Source organism: Labeo rohita, chromosome 20 (assembly GCF_022985175.1).
Source record: "Labeo rohita strain BAU-BD-2019 chromosome 20, IGBB_LRoh.1.0, whole genome shotgun sequence".
Taxonomy (NCBI): Eukaryota; Metazoa; Chordata; class Actinopteri; order Cypriniformes; family Cyprinidae; genus Labeo; species Labeo rohita.
In genome coordinates this window covers 23,635,186-23,655,135 of record NC_066888.1, presented here as the reverse complement: position 1 = coordinate 23,655,135, position 19,950 = coordinate 23,635,186, and the positions used below count along the sequence as shown (strand labels likewise).

Here is a 19,950-nt window from a genome sequence, read left to right as displayed (position 1 = left end):
TTTTTTTGGTTGAAATGCTTTGTCATATCTCAGCTTTAATAAGCAGAGGTTAAAGAAGTCCATTTTCAGAACAAAACATTACAGATAATGTGCTCACCCGCTTGTCATCCAAAATGTTCATGTCTTTCTTTCTTAAGTCGTAAATAAATTGTTTTTTGAGGAAACATTTCAGGATTTTTCTCCATGTAATGGACTGCTATGGTGCCCCGAGTTTGAACTTCAAACGATCCCAAATGCAGTTGTAAACGATTCCAGTCGAGGAAGAAGGATCTTCTCTAGCGAAACGATCGTTTATTTTCATGAAAAAATACAATTGAAATACTTTTTAATCTGAAACGCTCATCTTGTCTTGCTCTACCTGTGCTCTATGTATTATAGTTCAAGACAGTTAGGATATGTTGAAAAACTCCAATCGTATTTTCTCCCTCAACTTCAAAAATGATTTAAAAATCATCCTACATCGCTGCAGAAGTACCGACCCAATCTATGCAAAGTGAACATGCAAAGATGATCAAACACCCTTAACAAAAAAGGTAAAACGGCGATTTAGGATTGATCGTTTCGCTAGAAAAGACCCTTCTTCCTCAGCTGGGATTGTTTACAACCGCATTTGGGATCGTTTGAAGCAGCATTTAAACTGTATTTTGGAAGTTCAAACTTGGGGAGCCATAGCAGTTCATTATATGGAGAAAAATCCTGAAATGTTTTCCTCAAATAACATTATTTCTTTACGACTGAAGAAAGGAAGACATAAACATCTTGGATGACAAGGGGGTGAGTACATTATATCTGTAAATCTTTATTCTGGAAGTGGACTTCTCCTTTACGTACAAGTAAACCATGAGGTAATAAAATCCTTAATCATGGCAATATTGGCTTAACCAAAGGCAGGAGTTTTATCAACCAATGACGTATATGCCACAATAGCGCTTCACTGTCAATCACAACACCTATCTTGTGGCTTCATGGGATAGTAGAGTGTCTACCAGGTCATCCAGATACTTTTGGCCAGCTCTTTTTCAAAACTTCGAGTTTGGACATACTACTCTTTTCATGTAAAGTTTTTCACATACTACATAGTATGGAAGTATGTATATTTGTTATGGGGAAATTGTGCACTCATGTCTTCACTGAAAGGAATCAGTTCATAGTCGTTAGTTTGTGAATGTGACTACTTACCAAGGTCCCGTGAGTAGTTTGTACTCTACAAAGTATTTCATGGGCTTTTTGTCACCTTGTCCGGGACGTTCCCAATTGTCCCACCACTCTCTTGCATTTCTAGCCTTACTCAATCAGAAACACCACACTGTCATCCATGAAAATGCTTTTGTTACTCACTGAATTGACTCACTGACCCAAATGACTGTGCTCTTCACTAACTTGGCAAAGATGAATCAAAGAAGGCTAAATTGTATCCCTTGTTTGTAGGCTTTTGTTTCTCCTGCAGCATTGTCTATGTAAGTTTAGAGGGTGCATTTCCCAGAAGTTCAGCCTTGAAGATTTACAGCATGATCTATGATGCTTTGACCTTCAAGATTTGTATCAGCTTTCCTTCATTGTGTGAGAAACATTGTGGTTTTCTCTGTTAGGTTATATTGTGATACTGTGATATTAAGGTGGTAACTATGACTGAGACTTTGTCTCACTGTTTGTGCATTTCATTCTCTTTTTTTGATATTCTTTGCACAAGATCTCAACAATACCTCTAAAATCCCTTTGGATTGCTGTAGATCTCTGAACCTGAAGCCAGCGAGTCCACTTGACCTGTGAGGAGGTTTGAATCCTGTTTGCTAGAGTCTCAGTGGATTTGTGATGTGGCTTAGAGATGGCAGCTTGTTGAGTTATAGTGTTAGACAATTTGAGCTGTGTAAACAAACTAAGTGTTAAAATGTGAGCATGTCGGAGCTGGCCTTCGTGACATGCATGATTCATGTCAAACCTTCAGGGCTAGTTCATCATGCGCCAACACAAACATCAAGATCTGTGTATAATTCACAAGTAGCCTACCGCTACTCGTCAATTATATAGAATGTTAATGGATAATTTGAAATTGCCTTAGTTCGATTGTTGCCAGATACATTTTAAATGTTTACTGTAATAAAATATTGAGTAACATGTTCCATAGTTTTTAAAAGAAAATATTTAACTAGCTAAATTTGTCCTAAAATGCATAAAGTGCAAATGTAAGCATTTTGATTCAAGAGTTGATTTATTTGAATTCGTTTGAGTCGAGGTTTGTAAAACTAGTCTGACTTAATGGCCAAATAAAAAACACATTAAATTTATGATATTCACAACGTTGCGTCATTTATTTTGGCAGCATCATTGTCAGCATGCAGAATCCGCATCCTTGTTTATAGACGCACTGCCATTATCGTACATGCTGCAACAAGCGTCCCTTCATCTTAACTTGTGTAGTTTATTTGTGAATGAGTGTGTTACACGGCCGGAGACAATGGAGCTGTCATCGAGGACGTTACTTTGAGCTGTGTAGAAGGTTGATGATTATTTCTCCTGATGTTGTGGGCGCTGGGTTGCATAATCAGATCTTGGTTTACCATGCTCTTCCCCAGAGCATTTTGCAGGCAGCGCTTGCTCCCGCGTCACTGCAGGCTCAGCATGAATCTCTCTGATGTCGTATTTTTTAGCTATTGAGATGTTGAGGGAATGAAAATGTTTCCTGATTGCATTGCTGCACTGCTTTGGATGTTTTTTTTTTTTATATGTGATCAGACTGTCATAGTGCTTGTTTACAGTCAAATTAATTCCTTTAAGCATTAACCAAAACGTTTTTCAGTTCATCTTTGATACAAATGTCAAACGCTTTACATGCGACAGAGATTCAGGCTATTATTTACTAATTAATGTTAATATATTTATTAATTACCATTGTTTGGTATAACATTTAAAAAAGATAAAATGTGGTTTGTACTTGATGCAATCGATAATCACACACGCCAGTAGTTTAGCTTATTTATGTTAAACTGCTTTTTTATGTGCATCCAATTTCAGCACAGCTGAGCTTTTTATTTTGACAAATTCCCTAAATGGCTTATTAATCCTACGATTGATGAGAAAATGCGAGCATAGATTGCATAGCTGTCATAATTTGGGTACTTGCGTTATTCCATCAAGTGAAGTTTTCCTTTCATCACAAAACTCTTTGTGCTTGTCTCCCTCTGTTCTTGGAATTTATTTGCACCTCTGGAATGAAACTAGGGGGATACATTGTGTTTGAAGGTTATTAGGTTGTTTTATTGCCAAATCAGAACAACACGAATGGTGGACTGACGGTGTTCTCTCGTAACATCATAAACTTAAGGTTGAACCACTGATGTCACATGGACTAATTTAATAATGTCCTTACTACCTTTCTGGGCCTAGAATGTGGTAGATGTGTTGCTGTCTATGCAGGGTCAGAAAACTCTCAGATTTCATTAAAAATATCTTAATTTGTGTTCTGAAGATGAACGAAGGTCTTATGAGAGTAAATATGACAGAGTAATTCATGACAGAATTTTCATTTTTGGGTGAACTATCCCTTTAAATTATTATTATTATTATTATTATTATTATTATTATTATTATTATTATTATTATTATTACTATTATTATTATTATTATTATTATTATTATTATTATTTATTTATTATTAAGAAATGGTGTTAGGGGTTGGTGAGTTGTTCCTTTTGTTTCTAAGTAAGAACCGTTACCGATGTAGGGGAGAGTGGGGTAAGTTGAGCCAGTGGGGTAAGTTGACCCACCCCCCAGTATCTTGCCAACTATACACTTTTATTGTCATGTGACCATGTATTTCAGAATCACATGTAATTTCTGCCAGACTGTGAAATAGAGAAACACATGGGAGGATTGAAAGGCACCCTTTTACTCTGAAAACTGTTTTTGGCTTGTCGAAGTATAATTTTAGCATAACAGATGTAATGGCTAAATCAAAACAAATTTAAATCAAAACAAATTTTCTAATTCAGTTATTTAATTTTACTCATCAAACTCTGTGTTTACTCTGTTTTTAGGAAGGTTAAAACTTTGGTGTTCAACATATGATTTCAGAAATGCAAACAATTAAATTTTGAAAATTAAAATTCATTTGATTTTGTTTTATTTTAAGTTAGCTTTAAGAAAAGAAATATGACTGTAAAATGAAATTTGATTAAGTTTTTAAGAGGTAAATGTCTTGCATTTCACATAGGTTTGAATCAGATTCAGTCAGATGGTCAGTTTTCACCCAGATAGTTCACCTTACCCCCTGACTTGGGTCAACTTACCCCTAACCTGGGGCAAATTGAGCCACATGAAGCCATATTTTTAGAATCCTTTGCCATAGATACGTTATAATAATATAAAATGATAGGAAACATTCTGAAGATACTTTCATTGTACTGCCTTATTTTCCCTTATCTTGAGGACCAGATAAGTACAAAATGGCTCATCTTACCCTCCTCTCCCTAAATGTTTCCTGTTTGAGTCATAGATTTGTTGAAAGAGTTGGGGTTTTTTTTGGACGTGTCATGGCTCTCTCCCCTTGACCAGCTGTCCTGTGTAAGCCATTAGCTCTCTGACTGTCTGCCATCAATTACACTGTAATATGACATAGAGCACCGGAGAGCCCTCTCGGCCCACTCCCGCACGCCTGTTCCTTAATTAAAGTGCAGGGATTGGTCTCAGTGGACAATCCTGTTAGATTAGCCCTTATCTGCTGTGTGGATGATCCCGGGATCTCATCTCAGTCCGCAGATTGATTTCAGGGAAAAGCAAAACAAAACACTGGACAGTCTGTCGATGTACATTCTGGAGTGCACAGTCATGATTATTTATTTTACTAGATTAACTTGATGCTGTTAGCCATGTGGCATATAATCTCAAAGTCTTTCCATCTCCATGGTGGTCCAGAGTCTGTCTTCTGTTTGTGAATATTAAGTGACAAGATTTTATGTGAGAATTTATGTTAGTGTAATGTTAGTGTAATGTTATGTTATAGTGTAAATCAAGTAGTCGGGACATTGTGTTATTTGTGCTAGTTTTACAGTGCACAGTTACAAAGCTGTGCATAAACTGACAAAAATCTAGTTTTCATTTCTTTGGTTTATTTTCTGTTTCGCAAAATAAAGAAGTGACGGATTCATTACAACTAGAACAGATTTATTGAATGAAATATTGCCTCAAGGTCAGGGGTTCTAAAGGAGGGAGATGTGCACTACCAGAAGTATTTTTTTTCACAAGGTCAGAGCACTTTTTCCACTCATTCTAGTTTTCTCGCTCTCGCCTTTTTCCACCTGCATTTAAAAGTGTTGCTTCCTTGTAATCACGTGACAAGGAAAGTGTGTGTGTGTGTGTCAGTGGCTCTCTTCCTATTCTATTAACGCAGTGGGAGGTTGGAAGTCATTGTAAATAATTTAGTATTATATGCAAGGAAGAGTTGCTCTATAGTGCAAAGTGAGCAGAGAGACAGGAGAAATTGATTTCCAGTGTTTACATTTAATGGGTGACTGCTTAATAAAAGCGTGACCTGTAAAGGTGTACTGCACTTGAGTGCCAGGATCACATAACGAATGGTTACTTCTATGGTTTAAAGCTTTCTGTGGTTGGAAGAATGGTTAACTACTGCAGTAACTTGCAATGTTTTCTCACTGAATTTAATGCACCAATTCTCTATGACCCTGTACCACAAAACCAGTCTGAAGTAGCACGGGTATGTTTGAAGCAATAGCCAAAAATACATTGTATGGGTCAAAATGAGAGATTTTTTTTTATGCCAAAAATCATTAGGATATTAAGTAAAGATCATGTTCCGTGAAGATATTTTGTAAATTTAGTACTCTAAATATATTTTTGTTTCTTTTCAGTTTACAGATTTTTAAACACTCTCGGCCAAATATTGTCCTATCCTAATAAACCATAAATCAGTGGAAAGCTTATTTATATGATGTATAAATCTCAATTTAAAAAAAAAAAATTCATATGGTCCAGGGTCACACATTTATTGCCAGTTTATACCAGAGACGTAGGGGGAGGATGTAGACGGACAAATTGTTTTAAAAAAAGAAATACATTACTGAATTTTGTTCTTATTTCAGCCAAATTTGTTTTCCTTTATCTAATCATGCATATGTCTCTCTTTTCCTTTTCAGTGAGCAGAGTATCTGTCAGGCGCGGGCTGCTGTCATGGTATATGACGACGCCAATAAGAAGTGGGTTCCGGCTGGTGGATCCACGGGCTTTAGTCGAGTCCACATCTATCACCACACTGGCAACAACGCCTTCAGGGTAGTGGGCCGTAAAATTCAGGACCACCAGGTAAGAGAAAGAGGAGCTATGGTGTCAATGAGTCGGAAACTATTAATTAGCATGATGGATTGACGAAGAAATTTTCTACTTAAGTTTCCATACTTGTTACAGGAGAAGAGGTTGAACTAAAAAATAAAAAAATTCAGGTGACCTATTACAAACTTGTACATGGTTGCAAGTTAAAAATTCTAATTTATTGCTTTAGAAAATTGCAAACATTATTTTAATAAGTTCTTTTGACAAAATAATGCTGATCATTGCATTATAGGGGTCATCGGATGCTAAGTTCTCTTTTTCATGTTGTTTGAACATTAATGTGTGTTGGCAGTGTATGTACACATCTACCCTATAATGATAAAAATCCATGCAGTGGTTTTTAATTAATCTGTAAAAATAATATTCCCTTTTTCAAATCGAGCCGACAGAGGCCGCTCCCACGATAGTTGATTGACATGAGCGTCTTACCTCAGATTAGCTGGCTCAGTCCGACCTCCATTGTTTCGATGCCGGAGCAGGGATGTAAGTTAGACAAGAATATCTCCGATTGAGAGATTGAAGAGTTCTATTGCTGGATGTAATAATGAACATAGTGGTCGTCATTTAATGCCGATATCTGAGCCGCTGAAGATGCAGTGGATTACGTTTGTTTGTGAAGGGAATGCGGCTCCCGATCTACATATATCGGTCTATGTTCGCGCGAATCATTCGTGATCCAGCTTCACTTACAGCAGAAGTGAGTATAAGGGTTTTTTAAATGAATCTTTGTGACCGCCTTTAATAACGGAGCTAGTTAGCAAGTTTAGCGGCTAAATGCGGCTAAAGTAAACAGGCTCGTCACTCCACAGAGAGAAGAGAGGGGCGGGGCGAGCAGAGCTCATTTGCATTTAAAGGAACAATCCCTCAGAATGGGATAAATTTTGCAGAGCTCATTTTGGCAAGGTAAAAAGGGTGTTGTTTTACACAACCACTGAGAATTTTTAACCAAAGTATATTATAGACTTTTCATTAAAACCCTAAAGAATCATATCAACTTGTGGAAAATGGGCATCCGATGACCCCTTTAATGTAATATTGTGTGTAATTAAAATTTCTGCATTAATTAATTCTAAAACAGTTGTAACTTAATGAAACGTCACACCACATTGACTATATGAGGAATGACTGTGCTAACACTGCTGAAAAGTAATGTTACTTCATTAAATTCACATGCTTAATAATTTACATTTTTGTATTAACTTTATTTTTATTTTAATTGTTTACATATATATATATATATATATATATATATATATATATATATATATATATATATATATATATATATATATATATATATATATATATATATATATATATATATATATATATATATATATATGTATATATATATATATATATATATATATATATATATATATATATATGTATATAAATATAAATAACACACACACACACATACATATAAATACATATATATATATATATATATATATATATAATATATATATATAATATTTTATTACTTTACTTACTTTTTTTAAATTTATTATAAAGTAATTTATATTATTTGTTGTTAATTGATAGAATTTTTAATATGTGACCACATACATCATCTGAAAACTGAATAAATAAGCTTTCCATTGATTTATGGTCTGTTAGGATAGGAAAATATTTAGCTGAGATACAACTATTTAAAAAAACTGGAATCTGAGGGTGCAAAAAAATCTAAATACTAAATACGAGAAAATCACCTTTAAAGTTGTCTAAATGAAGTTCTTAGCAATGCATATTACAAATCAAAAATTAAGTTTGTAAATAAGTTTACAAATATACCCATGCTACTTAAGACTGGTTTTGTTGTCCAAGGTCACTTTTGTTATTTATATTATTAATTTATATTATTATTATTTACTAAATAGTTTTATTAAAGTGTTTTAAATTACATTTGGGCTTTAAGAATGCAGTGTGGCACATTTGCTGCTATTTAATGTACATTTTTACAATTTTAAAGTAGGGTATCATTGAAAAATAAATCATTAAGGGCTTAATTTTTAGTTTTATGAACAGTAAGGTTTGTGATGCTGTAATTTTATTTTGAGTATTGTGATTGCTAAATGGGGCTTTTAGGCATGATGTCTTTTATAATCTTGTCAGTTATGAGTGTTGTAAAGGCAATCCACATCCAGTGGGTTTAACTGAGAGGCGTCTGCTTGGCCTTGTTGGCTTCTCCTGCAGAGAGGGGTCTGGTTTCACTGCAGTGCTTTGATGACCCATGACACAGAACACGGGAGGTTTGAGTGGCTCACAGATCAGCACAGCATGCTTTAAAGAGAATAACATCTCATGAGAAATGCTCCTGTTTTTGTTGTGATTACAAGCATGTTATGCTTGGCTACAGTTTGGAAAATGCTGTTCATCTTTCCTGTTATTGGTTCATTGTGGGGTTTCGAAGAATAGTTCACACAAATAAAAACTGTCATTATATGGTCAGCATAAAATTGTTGTAAACCAATTAAAGGAGAAGTCCACTTCCAAAACAAAAATTGACAGATAATGTACTCACCCCTTGTCAAGATGTTGGTGCCCCGATTTTGAACTTCCAAAATGCAGTTTAAATGCGGCTTCAAACGATCCCAAATGCAGCTGTAACCAAGGCTGTTTGATCTTCTTAGCATGTTAATTTTGCAAAGACTGGGCTGGAACTTCTGCAGTGATGTAGGATAAAATTTGAAATGATGAGGGAATGAGGCTGTCGATGTCCAAAATGAACATATAAGTGGTCTATACGATTAATGCTCACACAAATCTTTCATATGAGTTCAGAAGACCTGAAATATAGTGTACAAGTCATAAAAATGTACTGTTTTGAATATTTCTATAGTGCTTTTTTTTGTCATTTTGTAGCTATATCCTCTTTCACTTTCAATATATGGAAAAGAATAGCCTGTACATTGTCCTTTTTTAGTGAACTGTTCCTTTAAGAAAAAGACTACATGCACTGAACAATACTTCTTTCCCATTCAGGATTTGGAAATGTTGTTTTACTCAGTTGGAGTAACCTTGACCTTAGAAATTAATTAGAATTGCAGAAAATGTGAATTATTTTTCTAGCTATTAATAGATCAAGAACCCAATTTATTTCTTGACCTGAGGCTGAATGTCTAAAGATTTGTGGGTGAAATATAAATTTAGCGTTGGAAACTTGTCATCGAAACATTAAAAATCCATTTTTTTTTATTTATTCCAAATAAACAGATCATGTGTCCTGTCTACTTCTGCTCTTGGGCATCTTTCTGATGCCAGATGTGACCCTAGACTACAAAACCAGTCTTAAGTAGCACGGGTATATTTGTAGCAATAGCCAAAAATACATTGTTCGGGTCAAAATTATTGATTTTTTTTTTTTTTTTTTTTTATGCCGAAAAATCATTAGGATGCTAAGTAAAGATCATGTTCCATGAAAATATTTTGTAAATTTCCGACAGTAAATATATCAAAACTTAATTTTTGATTAGTAATGTGCATTGCTAAAAACTTTAATTGGACAACTTTAAAATTTTCTCAATATTTTACTTTATTTATTTTTTTTTTCATCCTCAGATTCCAGATTTTTAAATAGTTGTATCTCGGCCAAATATTGTCCTATCCTCACAAACCATAAATCAATGGAAAGCTTATTTATATAATGTATAAATCTCAAATCTCAATATTTAAATTATTTTTTATCTATGTATTTTTATGCACCCTCAGATTCCAGATATTCAGCCAAATATTGTCATTTCCTAACAAACCATACATCAATGGAAAGCTGATTTATGTAGAAATCTCATTTTTTTTTAAAAAATGGCTTTGTGGTCCAGGGTCACACATTAATAATACTGGATTAACTGTGAACTATCTAGCTACTGCATTAAGTAGAAAGGGTAGCATTTTTTTTTTTTTTTTTATGTCATGATTTATGTACTGTTCAAATACATTTTGTGGTTAGAAAGCCATTTGTCTTAAAGTGCCATTTGCTGAGATTAATTGCGACCCTAGTTCCATTTGAATACTATTAACATATCTTAAATAAAACCGCCATGTTCGTGTTCATTAAACATGGCGTGGCAGTCAAAAATTCTTCCCTGAGTACTTCTGGGTGAGGGCATATTAAAAAAATGGCTGAACTTTTTACTTTTTATTGCCGTATTTAAAAGTTCATGAGGTTGCTGAAACCTCTACTGTAAAGTTTCTGCAAAAAGTGCATGCACACATGAGGTATGTGCTGCTTCAGCAACCTTTCATCATTTCCTCTTTTTTTTGTGTGTGTATTTTGTGAACTCCCATATGTAGTGGGTGAGACTTCATTAAATAAGAACCTCCTTTTAATGTTGAGTATTGCTTAAATTGCATTTTTGTTGTCACTAATTAAATTTGGCAAAGAAATGAAATGTATTATCTCTTTGTTCACGTTATGAATACCATCTGGTGGAATGAATAGAACTTTTCCATGAGAGGCATATTGTGTGACTGATTTATGATCAAAGGCCTTCAATATTGTAGTTTTTTATTTTTAAATGACTCTTGGATCAAAATCAGACCCAGTTTTATTTGCTTGCTTATTCAGTACGTACAGTTAAGTATGTTTTATATGCAGTGAACTACTAAATCTGACCTTTCCAGAAGCTTCTGATGTATGACTTGCTTGATTTAGTGCAAGTTATGTATAAGAAAAAGAAATGAAAACCCTGCAGTGTCTTGCTTTATATTTCCAATCAGGTGCAGTAAAATGGTAAAATGATAAAATACAGCATGAACAAGAAACTGCACTGTTTATATGTATGAGAAACAGACAACACTTGCGGTACTCTTGCGGTCTTCACTTGGAAAGTGGGTTATTTAAAAGTGAAAGCAGCTGTTTTGTGCTTACATTTGTAAATATAGTCTTCTATTGATCATGCATTTCTTTACCATGTTTTTCAATTGTTTTTTACAAATGAGCATGCCACCGATGTGGTCAGTAGAGCTTAACTTATATAAAGTGATGATCCTTTTTTTCCTATTTTTCCTTGAGGCCCACATATAATATGCCAAGGTTTTGTGCATCAAAAACAACCTCTTTGCATTTAAAATGAGTAACAGTCCTTTCTTACGAAACTATTTATTAGTTGTGTTTTGTTATTGTGATTATACTTTCATTTTCAAGCACTGTACAGTTGCTGCTGCCCCGTCCTTGCAAAGCCTGCATTATATGACCTGACATCATCAAGGACTTATTTGTATGCTGTATCCTGATATAACCAACTCCATTATATCCATGTTAATAGGCAGCCGATCAATCTCTATGAAGGTTGCTCAGTGAAGGCTGTGTTAGAGTTTGTATTCAAACAGCACATGTTGAGTGTTCAATTGTATTGTCACTGTATTGCAACATCTTTTTAAAGGTTAGAGCGTCCAGCACTTGTAAAAATGTTGCTTCTAAAGCCATTAGTCGTTACACGATTAAAGTTAAAAGGTGTAAATAAAATGCATGCATGTAATTTGTAGTTAAGAACTTAAAAGTTCATTCCCATCAATAGTGTTCAAACAATAGTTCACCCAAAAATGAAAAATGTAGCTAAAAATCTGAACAGATTTTAAGAAATGTTCAGGGTTCATTTTTCTTTTTTGCTTATTTTAGTTAATGTTAGAAAACAATCAAGCTAAGCCAGTAGCAGTACTGACAGTGTCGTATAAACATGGCTGAAGATGTGAAAAGAGGAACTGACAAAACCAAATCAATTGAGTCATTTACACTGGAGTGATTCAAACTCGACTTGGTACTTAATTTCAAGCGATTCACTGGCAAAGTCCGGATCAAAGTAAAAGAGCCACTCATTTTCGAATTTGGGTATCGCTTGTAACGATTTTAAAAAGCATGTAGGGTGAAGCGAGCTTTTCGAAACTCTGAATCAGTTAAACCATTGCGTTGCAAAATAATTCACTCTTTCAAAGCGCTGGATTGTGAATCATTTGATTCAGATCGGAACTTCAAATTGCGTATTGCGAAGAATTGAATCATTTCAGTTATTAAATCATTTCGTGAATTGAATGATTCAAGTCAAATGATTTGCGATACGTGAATTGAAGTCCCGATCTAGATCAAATGATTTGTGATACACAAAGTTCCGATCTTAAGGTCCTTGCACACTGTTTCGGGGGCAGCGTGTAAACAGGATTGACACAACGTGAGGTCGTATTTATTTTTTAATGTGTGAAAATTTCGGACGAGAATTGTGTGCAAAGACCTTAAGTCAAATGATTCGCGCTTCGTGCTCCGAGTCCTGATCTGAAGTTTATATGGTTCTTCAGAGCGTCAATCCAATCAGTTGATTTAGATCAGAACTTTGGAGCGTGGATCGTGAATCATTTGATTCAGATCAGGATTTCAGTGCGGGTTTGCTAATTTATTATTTTATTTTATTTTTTAAACAACAGAAAATATCAAAGGCAGTGCAGTTATAAAAACAAAACAGAAAAAAGAACGAATACAGAAATACAAATACAAAATGTATGTTTTATTTTTGTCCATTTCTCTTTTTAGAATTTGAAATAGATGTTGTTCGCTAAGTGAAATCTCTTATTGAAGGCCTTTTGAATCAAAAAAGTAGATCTTGAAAAGTCCTTAAGTCCTGAAATTATTTTTTCAAAATCTGTACAAACCCTTTATGTAGCATTACATCACTTGCTCACCTATAGATCCTCTGCAGTGAATGGGTGCCGTCAGAATGAGAGTCCAAACACCTGATAAAAACATCACAATAATTCACAGTTGACATGATGAGTTCATCGGTTAATGTAGGTGTCATCTGTTTGGACTCTCATTCTGACGGCACCCATTCACTGCAGAGGATCCATTGGTGACCAAGTGATGTAATGCTAAATTTCTCAAAATCCGTTCCGATTAAGAAACAAAATCATTTACATTTTGGATGGCCTGAGGGTGAGTCAATTTTAAGCAAATTTCATTTTTGGGTGAACTATTCCTTTTAATATTTCTGTATTTTAGCATCCCAAACATAGCAACTAATGATGTGAACTTTAGGCACAGCTATCCGTTTATTCAACCTATGGCAGATGAGCAGTGTTTCAGAAATCTTTTTGGAAACGGTTTTTGTTTTTCTGTTCAGCGGCATAGAAACTCACTTTTGTGTGCTAAATTTAGAGTGTTTCACGTCACATAATTCACTCCGGGCTGTATATTGCATATGTATTTAATTAGTGTCTGGCCTGCTTCCTTCTTTATCTGTTCATTTCCTGTGAAGAAATGAACCATTAAAGAAACCTTTCTCTCTTCCATTGTTTAGGTGAGGACATTTTTCTGCACTTTTAGTGCAGTGCAAGATGATGTGTACTTAAAGGTAACCTTTATTCAGCACTGACCGTGCTACACAAATGGCAGAAATGCTGAGGGGGTGGTGACACTGTACATGACTCATTGCTATTTTATGGTTATTCAGTGTTTCGTGGAAAGTCTATTTCTGCTTCTGAGAGTACCTAGGCCTTTTTAGTCCTGGTTACTTTAATAATTCACGAACGGCACAATCATCACAGTGATATCCGAGGATGGCGCATATCAGATTACTTCAGGAATCTTGCTGGCTTTTGTTGACGAGCCATTCATTGGCGGTTTAGTGACTGAAATGAGTAAAGCGTTGAAAAACTGCACAACATACCTTTAATGTTTGACCTACCGTGGTAGCCTTGTCATCTATATATATCTGATTAATGCCCTTAGATCTATACTTGCAAGTGTTCCAGTAACTAGTCATTCAGTAATTCATATTTACATGAACGACCCTGAATAGTAAGATGAGCCAGTAATGATTGCTTATATATATTCTGTGTAAGTGGTTTGAGTGGGGGGAATATAAATGGGCGCATACATACTGCAAGTTTCAGGAGTGACAGCCGTCAGCCGCATTTAAATGCGGAAGTGAGTCCCGCAAATGATCGTTCCATGTATGTACGGAATGGCAGTCCCTCCCGCATTTGCAGCCGTAGCAACATTTTGGCGTCTTGCGGGAGTGAATAAAAATGTAGCTATTTGGTATCTGCCATTTTTCGGCTAAAGACTCTTTTGTCCGTCGATTTTAACGGAGCTACCACTGATAGACGTGCTGTGTTTAGTTCATGCTCGGGAGGCTGCTTTAGAGAGCACTGTCTTGCAGTGTTGCCATTTCCTAATATTTACAAGTGCTTTTAGGCATTTTGTTTGGTCTTAGCTCATAAAACTAGGCACTTTATGGAGTTAATAAAGTGGTCTGTTGCAGATATGAGATATGATTACATAAAGAATTTGGGTGTTTTAGTGTTTTTTTTTTTTTTTGTGCTTGTCCTTGTTTGTTTTGGGTTTTTTTTCTATGAAGATCTGGCAACCCTGACAGGGCTCATGCAGGCTGTCATGATTCCTTCATTCAGTCTGAATACTTGATTTAAAAAAAAAAAAAAAAAAAAATCCTTGACTGCATTTTGCCTGTGTCGAGTACCCGACAAAATACCGGAAGTGGCACATTCCACAGATGAGAGTCCACAAAATGCATTTTTAGACTGTTTTCCAAGGCTGCATGATGTAATTAACCCATTTAAAATCATAATAAAGCATAATGCTGTGGTAAATTCACAAATGATACGATTCAATTAAATAAATATGTGACGCACGTTTAATGTACGCTTTTTAATAATTTGTAGCTTAAATATTACGTCCATGACTGTGGCTCCGTTCACAGTAAATGCTGCTGCACAAACTGTTATCATTTACATGTGTGGAGCGTTTCAAACTCCATCTCTACATATTGTTGTGAGTATGGGTTTATTGTAACGCTCATCTGGGAACGCAACGTGAGCCTTTTTATCAGATGTGTAAGGTAAATCATTTATAAATCTCTGCAAACACAGAAGAATACATCAATATTTTTTTCAATATGCTAACTGTTAATCACAATTTTAAAATAAAAGCTCAAGCCCTCACACTGAGTTTACGTTTTGATGCTTTTTGAAGCTTTTCTGCCGTCGTAAAGAATATATTAAAGATTAAATGGACATTTGAAAGAAATGTTGTTTAATAAATATTAAACAAGGATTAGATCGTGCAGTAAAGTGTGAAAACCGTTGTCCCTCTGTAGGCATTTGTTATAATGTGTAATGTAAATTAGTTTTGTTTATAATACTTTGCATATTATTACAATTTTAAGTAAAACCATAGTATTACTTGCTTTTGATACTTTACTTTGAACTTTACTTATTATTGGCAAATATGAAACTATTGCTGCTATTATATATGTTTTATGTAATTTTAAAAGCTATTGTTTGTTTAAATCTATTTTATTTTCTGCACACACACACACACACACACACACACACACACACACACAAAAAAAAAAAAATATATATATATATATATATATGTGTATATGTGTGTGTGTGTGTGTGTGTGTGTGTGTGTGTGTAAAAAATAAAAGAATAATCGACTGATTACTCGATTAACAGAATAATCGTTAGTGACAGTCCTGCTTCTTTCACTGTTATTTTCTTGAATCTCACATAGACACATTTCTGTTGCGCATTTAAATACATCATTAACAACTAGTTCAGTTCTGTACACATTGCATAGAATAAGTGCGGTTGTCACTGCCTGTTTTTTTTGGGGAGCTAATGCGGTTGTCGAATGCGGTTGTCACTCTCATATTTTAGTGAATTATGTGTGTACAGAATGCGATTAAGGAGTAACAGGTGAACTGACAACCAAATTTATCTGCAGTGTGTACGTGGCCTATGAGCAATATCACACTCGTAGCCGTGCAATATGGCTTTATATATCAGCACAGCTTGGGTTTGATCTTTGGCCTCGTGCTGTAGATAATCACAGCGTTCCAATATCGCAAGGCTACGACTGTGATACTGCATTTATACAACTATTCAACGGCATAAGTGTTTAAATACATTAGTATCAACAATGGAGTGTCTTTTAAAAACCTTCTTTTGCGCTGAACTACTTCCTTCCACCATGAATTCAGCCAAAGCTATTCGCTCTGGAACAAATAATAGATTAATGAGACCAAAGACTGGCCGTTAAGATTTACCCACAATAAATTATATCTTGTGTTTAACCACAAGACATCAGAGCCAGAGACAAATTCCAAAAAGATCTGGCCGAGGTTAGGCTGCTCTCGGAAAACTTTAAAGCAAAAACATCAAAGCAAATTTTCAAATAGACGTCGTCTTTATTAACAAACTACATATTTGAAATCTAAACAAGTGCATATTTGCCTAAAAACTCTTAAAACTACATTCTATGACATATAAACACTACTATTTCTAAAATTATAGTGAATTCAGGTGTCCGCAATGACGCTCACTATGGGAAATACCGCAAGCGGAGTGTTTCATACAGTGAATCAGTTAAAGTTCCGATATCACTAGAATATCACACTCCTCTCAGCCAATCAGATTCGAGGACCAGAAAGAACACACGCACACACGCACACACGCACACACACACACTACCGTTCAAAAGTTTGGGGTCAGTAAGACTTGTAATAGTCTTTAAAGAAGTCTCTTATGCTCATCAAGGCTGCATTTATTTGATTAAAAATATAGAAAAAAAACAGTAATATTGCAAAATGTTTTTACAATATAAAATAATGTTTTTTATTTTAACATACTTTAAAATAGAATTTATTCCTGTGATGAAAAGCTGAATTTTTATCAGCGGTTACTCCAGTCTTAAGTGTCACATGATCCTTCAGAAATCATTCTAATATGCAGATTTATTATTAGAATGATCAATGTTGGATAATATCAACAGTTGTGCTGCCAAATATTTTTTGGAACCTGTGATTTTTTTTTTTTTTTTTTTTTTTTTTTTTTTTTTTTTTTTCAGGATCCTTTCATGAATAACAAGTTTAAAAAGTACAGTGTTTATTCAAAATATAAATATTTTATAACAATGTAAATTATTTATTATTAACTTTTAATAAACTTTTAATTATTAACTTAATACTTCCTTGGTGAATAAAAGAATTAATTTCTTAAAAAAAAAACAAAAAAAACCAAAAATGTACTGACCCCAAACTTTTGAACGGTAGTGTATATATAAAATGCTTGTTGGGCTAAAACAATGGAAAACTGTCCAGAAAAGTTGCTTTTACACGACCTTGCTCCAGATTCTTGCTGCTTGATTTCATTAATGTGTTTAGAAAACTGCAAAGTTTTCTCCACTTGTGAGTTGTGACAGGATGGCTTACAGTTCACAGTTCCTTTTATAAGGCTCGCTAATTAGTTGCACTTCTCATGGTAATTACGTTGATGTCAAAGGATGAGAAATTGAAATGACTGGGAAAACAGCCAGTTACCACAGAAGCTCGAGAAAGATTCACCCTGTTGAGGACATGTTATCGGGAGAGTTTAGGAAGCCAGTCAAGTGTTTGATGTTTAAGTATCTCAAATCTGTATGCGATTACCATATTAACCAAGTCGTATTATTGCTCTAACACCTGTGTGGAGCCAGGATGGCCTCAGTAACGTTTGTGCAAGTTATTGCAAGTTATTATATAGAGTTATGGACAAGAATAGAGGTGCTGCATGCAGCATTTTTCAATCTGTATTTCGTCCTTGTGAATCTTTTTGGGAGAAGGTCTTTGTTTCTGAGATGCGGCGTTATCTGGCATCTTTTAGTAATGCAGATGTTTCTCCTTTGTGTAGTGAGGTTTTTTATTTGAAACATTTAAAGTCTTGAGTTTTATCAGTTTGATCTCATGAGAAAAACGTCACTATGCGTATGTATAAAAGTGAATATGTTGCCTATACTAAACACTTTAATAAGCTTGAAAACGTTTGTTTTAACTCTTCACATGGAAGCTGCAGCGATTTGTGTGCAATGTCACATTGTTCCCCTGAGACCATTTAAAGTTTTATGGACTACTGTTTTGTCTTGTGAGGATATGTAGCGCTTTAGTCTTCTGAGCTTTTCGGAGTTGTGTTACGACTTACATATGAGATTTTCAAGCATTGATGTGAATGTTCATATGCTGTTTTCTTCTGTCAACAGGTGGTAATAAACTGTGCCATTCCCAAGGGGCTGAAATACAACCAGGCCACACTAACGTTTCACCAGTGGCGAGATGCACGGCAGGTGTACGGCCTTAATTTTGGCAGCAAAGAGGATGCCAATGTGTTTGCCAGTGCCATGATGCATGCCCTGGAGGTGCTGAACTCTCAGGATGCAGGTGAGAATGCCGTTTTCACACCACTGTGTAAAGCTTAATGACGTTTAAATTGTGTGAACTGGGTTCGATGTTACAGCACTTTTAGGCGGCATTCTAAAATTTACACTTGGGGGACTTATAAAGAATTATTTTGGAAGTACTACTATCTGCAGAATCCTCCGTCTTGCAGTTTATTAAAAAATTAGTAATTGTAGTTGTAAAGATTATTGGGTAGATCATCAAAGCTGTAAAATAAAGTTAATTAAAATTAAAAATATTTACTTTTAAATACACAATTAATTAAATTAATTTAAAAATAATAATAAATAATTAAAAAGTGTACCATTTCAAAAAAAAAACCAAACAAACATTAAAATGGATGAATAGACAGACAGACAGATGGATGATAAATTCTTCTTCTTCTTCTTCTTCTTCTTCTTCTTCTTCTTCTTCTTCTTCTTCTTCTTCTTCTTCTTATTGGTTGAATCATGTTGAAATAAATAAAAATGTATTCATAAAAAAAAAGTGCAATGTTTACTACTGAAATTATTATAAAAGTTAAACAAATGTAATAATATTTATTATTATTATTATTATTATTATTATTATTATTATTGGTTACATCATGTTAAAGTAAACAAAAATGTATTAATTAATAAAATAAATAAAAGTGCCACTTTTACGGTTGAAACTTAAAAATTGTAAATATAATAATAATAATAATAATAATAATAATAATAATAATAATAATAATAATAATAATAATAATTTGATTCTTGGTTAAATCATGTTTAAATAAATAAAAATGTATTAATTAATAAAATAAATAAATAAGTCCAACCTTTCTAGAAACTATTAAAGTGGTTAAACAAATACAATAACAACAACAACAGTGATAATAATAATATTAATAATAACTATTATTATTATTATTATTATTATTAGTCATGTTAAAATAAAAAATGTATTCATTAATAAAAAACATAAGTGCAACTTTTCTAGAAACAATTAAAATGGTTAAAGATATAATAATAATAAAAAACAATATAATAACAAAAAATATTAATCATTTATTGTTATTATAATGACGACGATGATGATTATTATTATTAGTTGAACCATGTTCAAATAAATTTATCTAAAATAAATAAAAGTGCAACTTTTATAACAATATAATAATAATAATAATAATAATAATTACTGTAGTAGTAGTAGTAGTAGTAGTAGTAGTAGTAGTAGTAGTAGTAGTAGTAGTAGTAGTAGTAGTAGTAGTAGTAGTAGTAGTAGTAGTAGTAGTAGTAGTAGTAGTAGTAGTAGTAGTAGTAGTAGTAGTAGTAGTTCAAAACGATTAGTTATCCTGCAGATAACTAATTTTTATTCTATGTCAGACACCATTAAAATGATTCTATGTCAGACACCA

At 34.0% G+C, this 19,950-nt stretch overlaps 1 protein-coding gene across 8 annotated transcripts in view; it reads left to right on the top strand.

The window, feature by feature from the left end:
• enah (ENAH actin regulator) overlaps positions 1 to 19,950 on the top strand; it is a 123,463-nt gene that overhangs the window by 47,009 nt on the left and 56,504 nt on the right. For all 8 annotated transcript variants that reach the window (XM_051138380.1, XM_051138379.1, XM_051138377.1 and 5 more), the window contains exons 2-3: positions 6,150 to 6,315; positions 18,374 to 18,553. In XM_051138380.1, the coding sequence (XP_050994337.1) occupies positions 6,150 to 6,315; positions 18,374 to 18,553 (346 nt within the window). The remainder of the gene's footprint in view (positions 1 to 6,149; positions 6,316 to 18,373; positions 18,554 to 19,950) is intronic.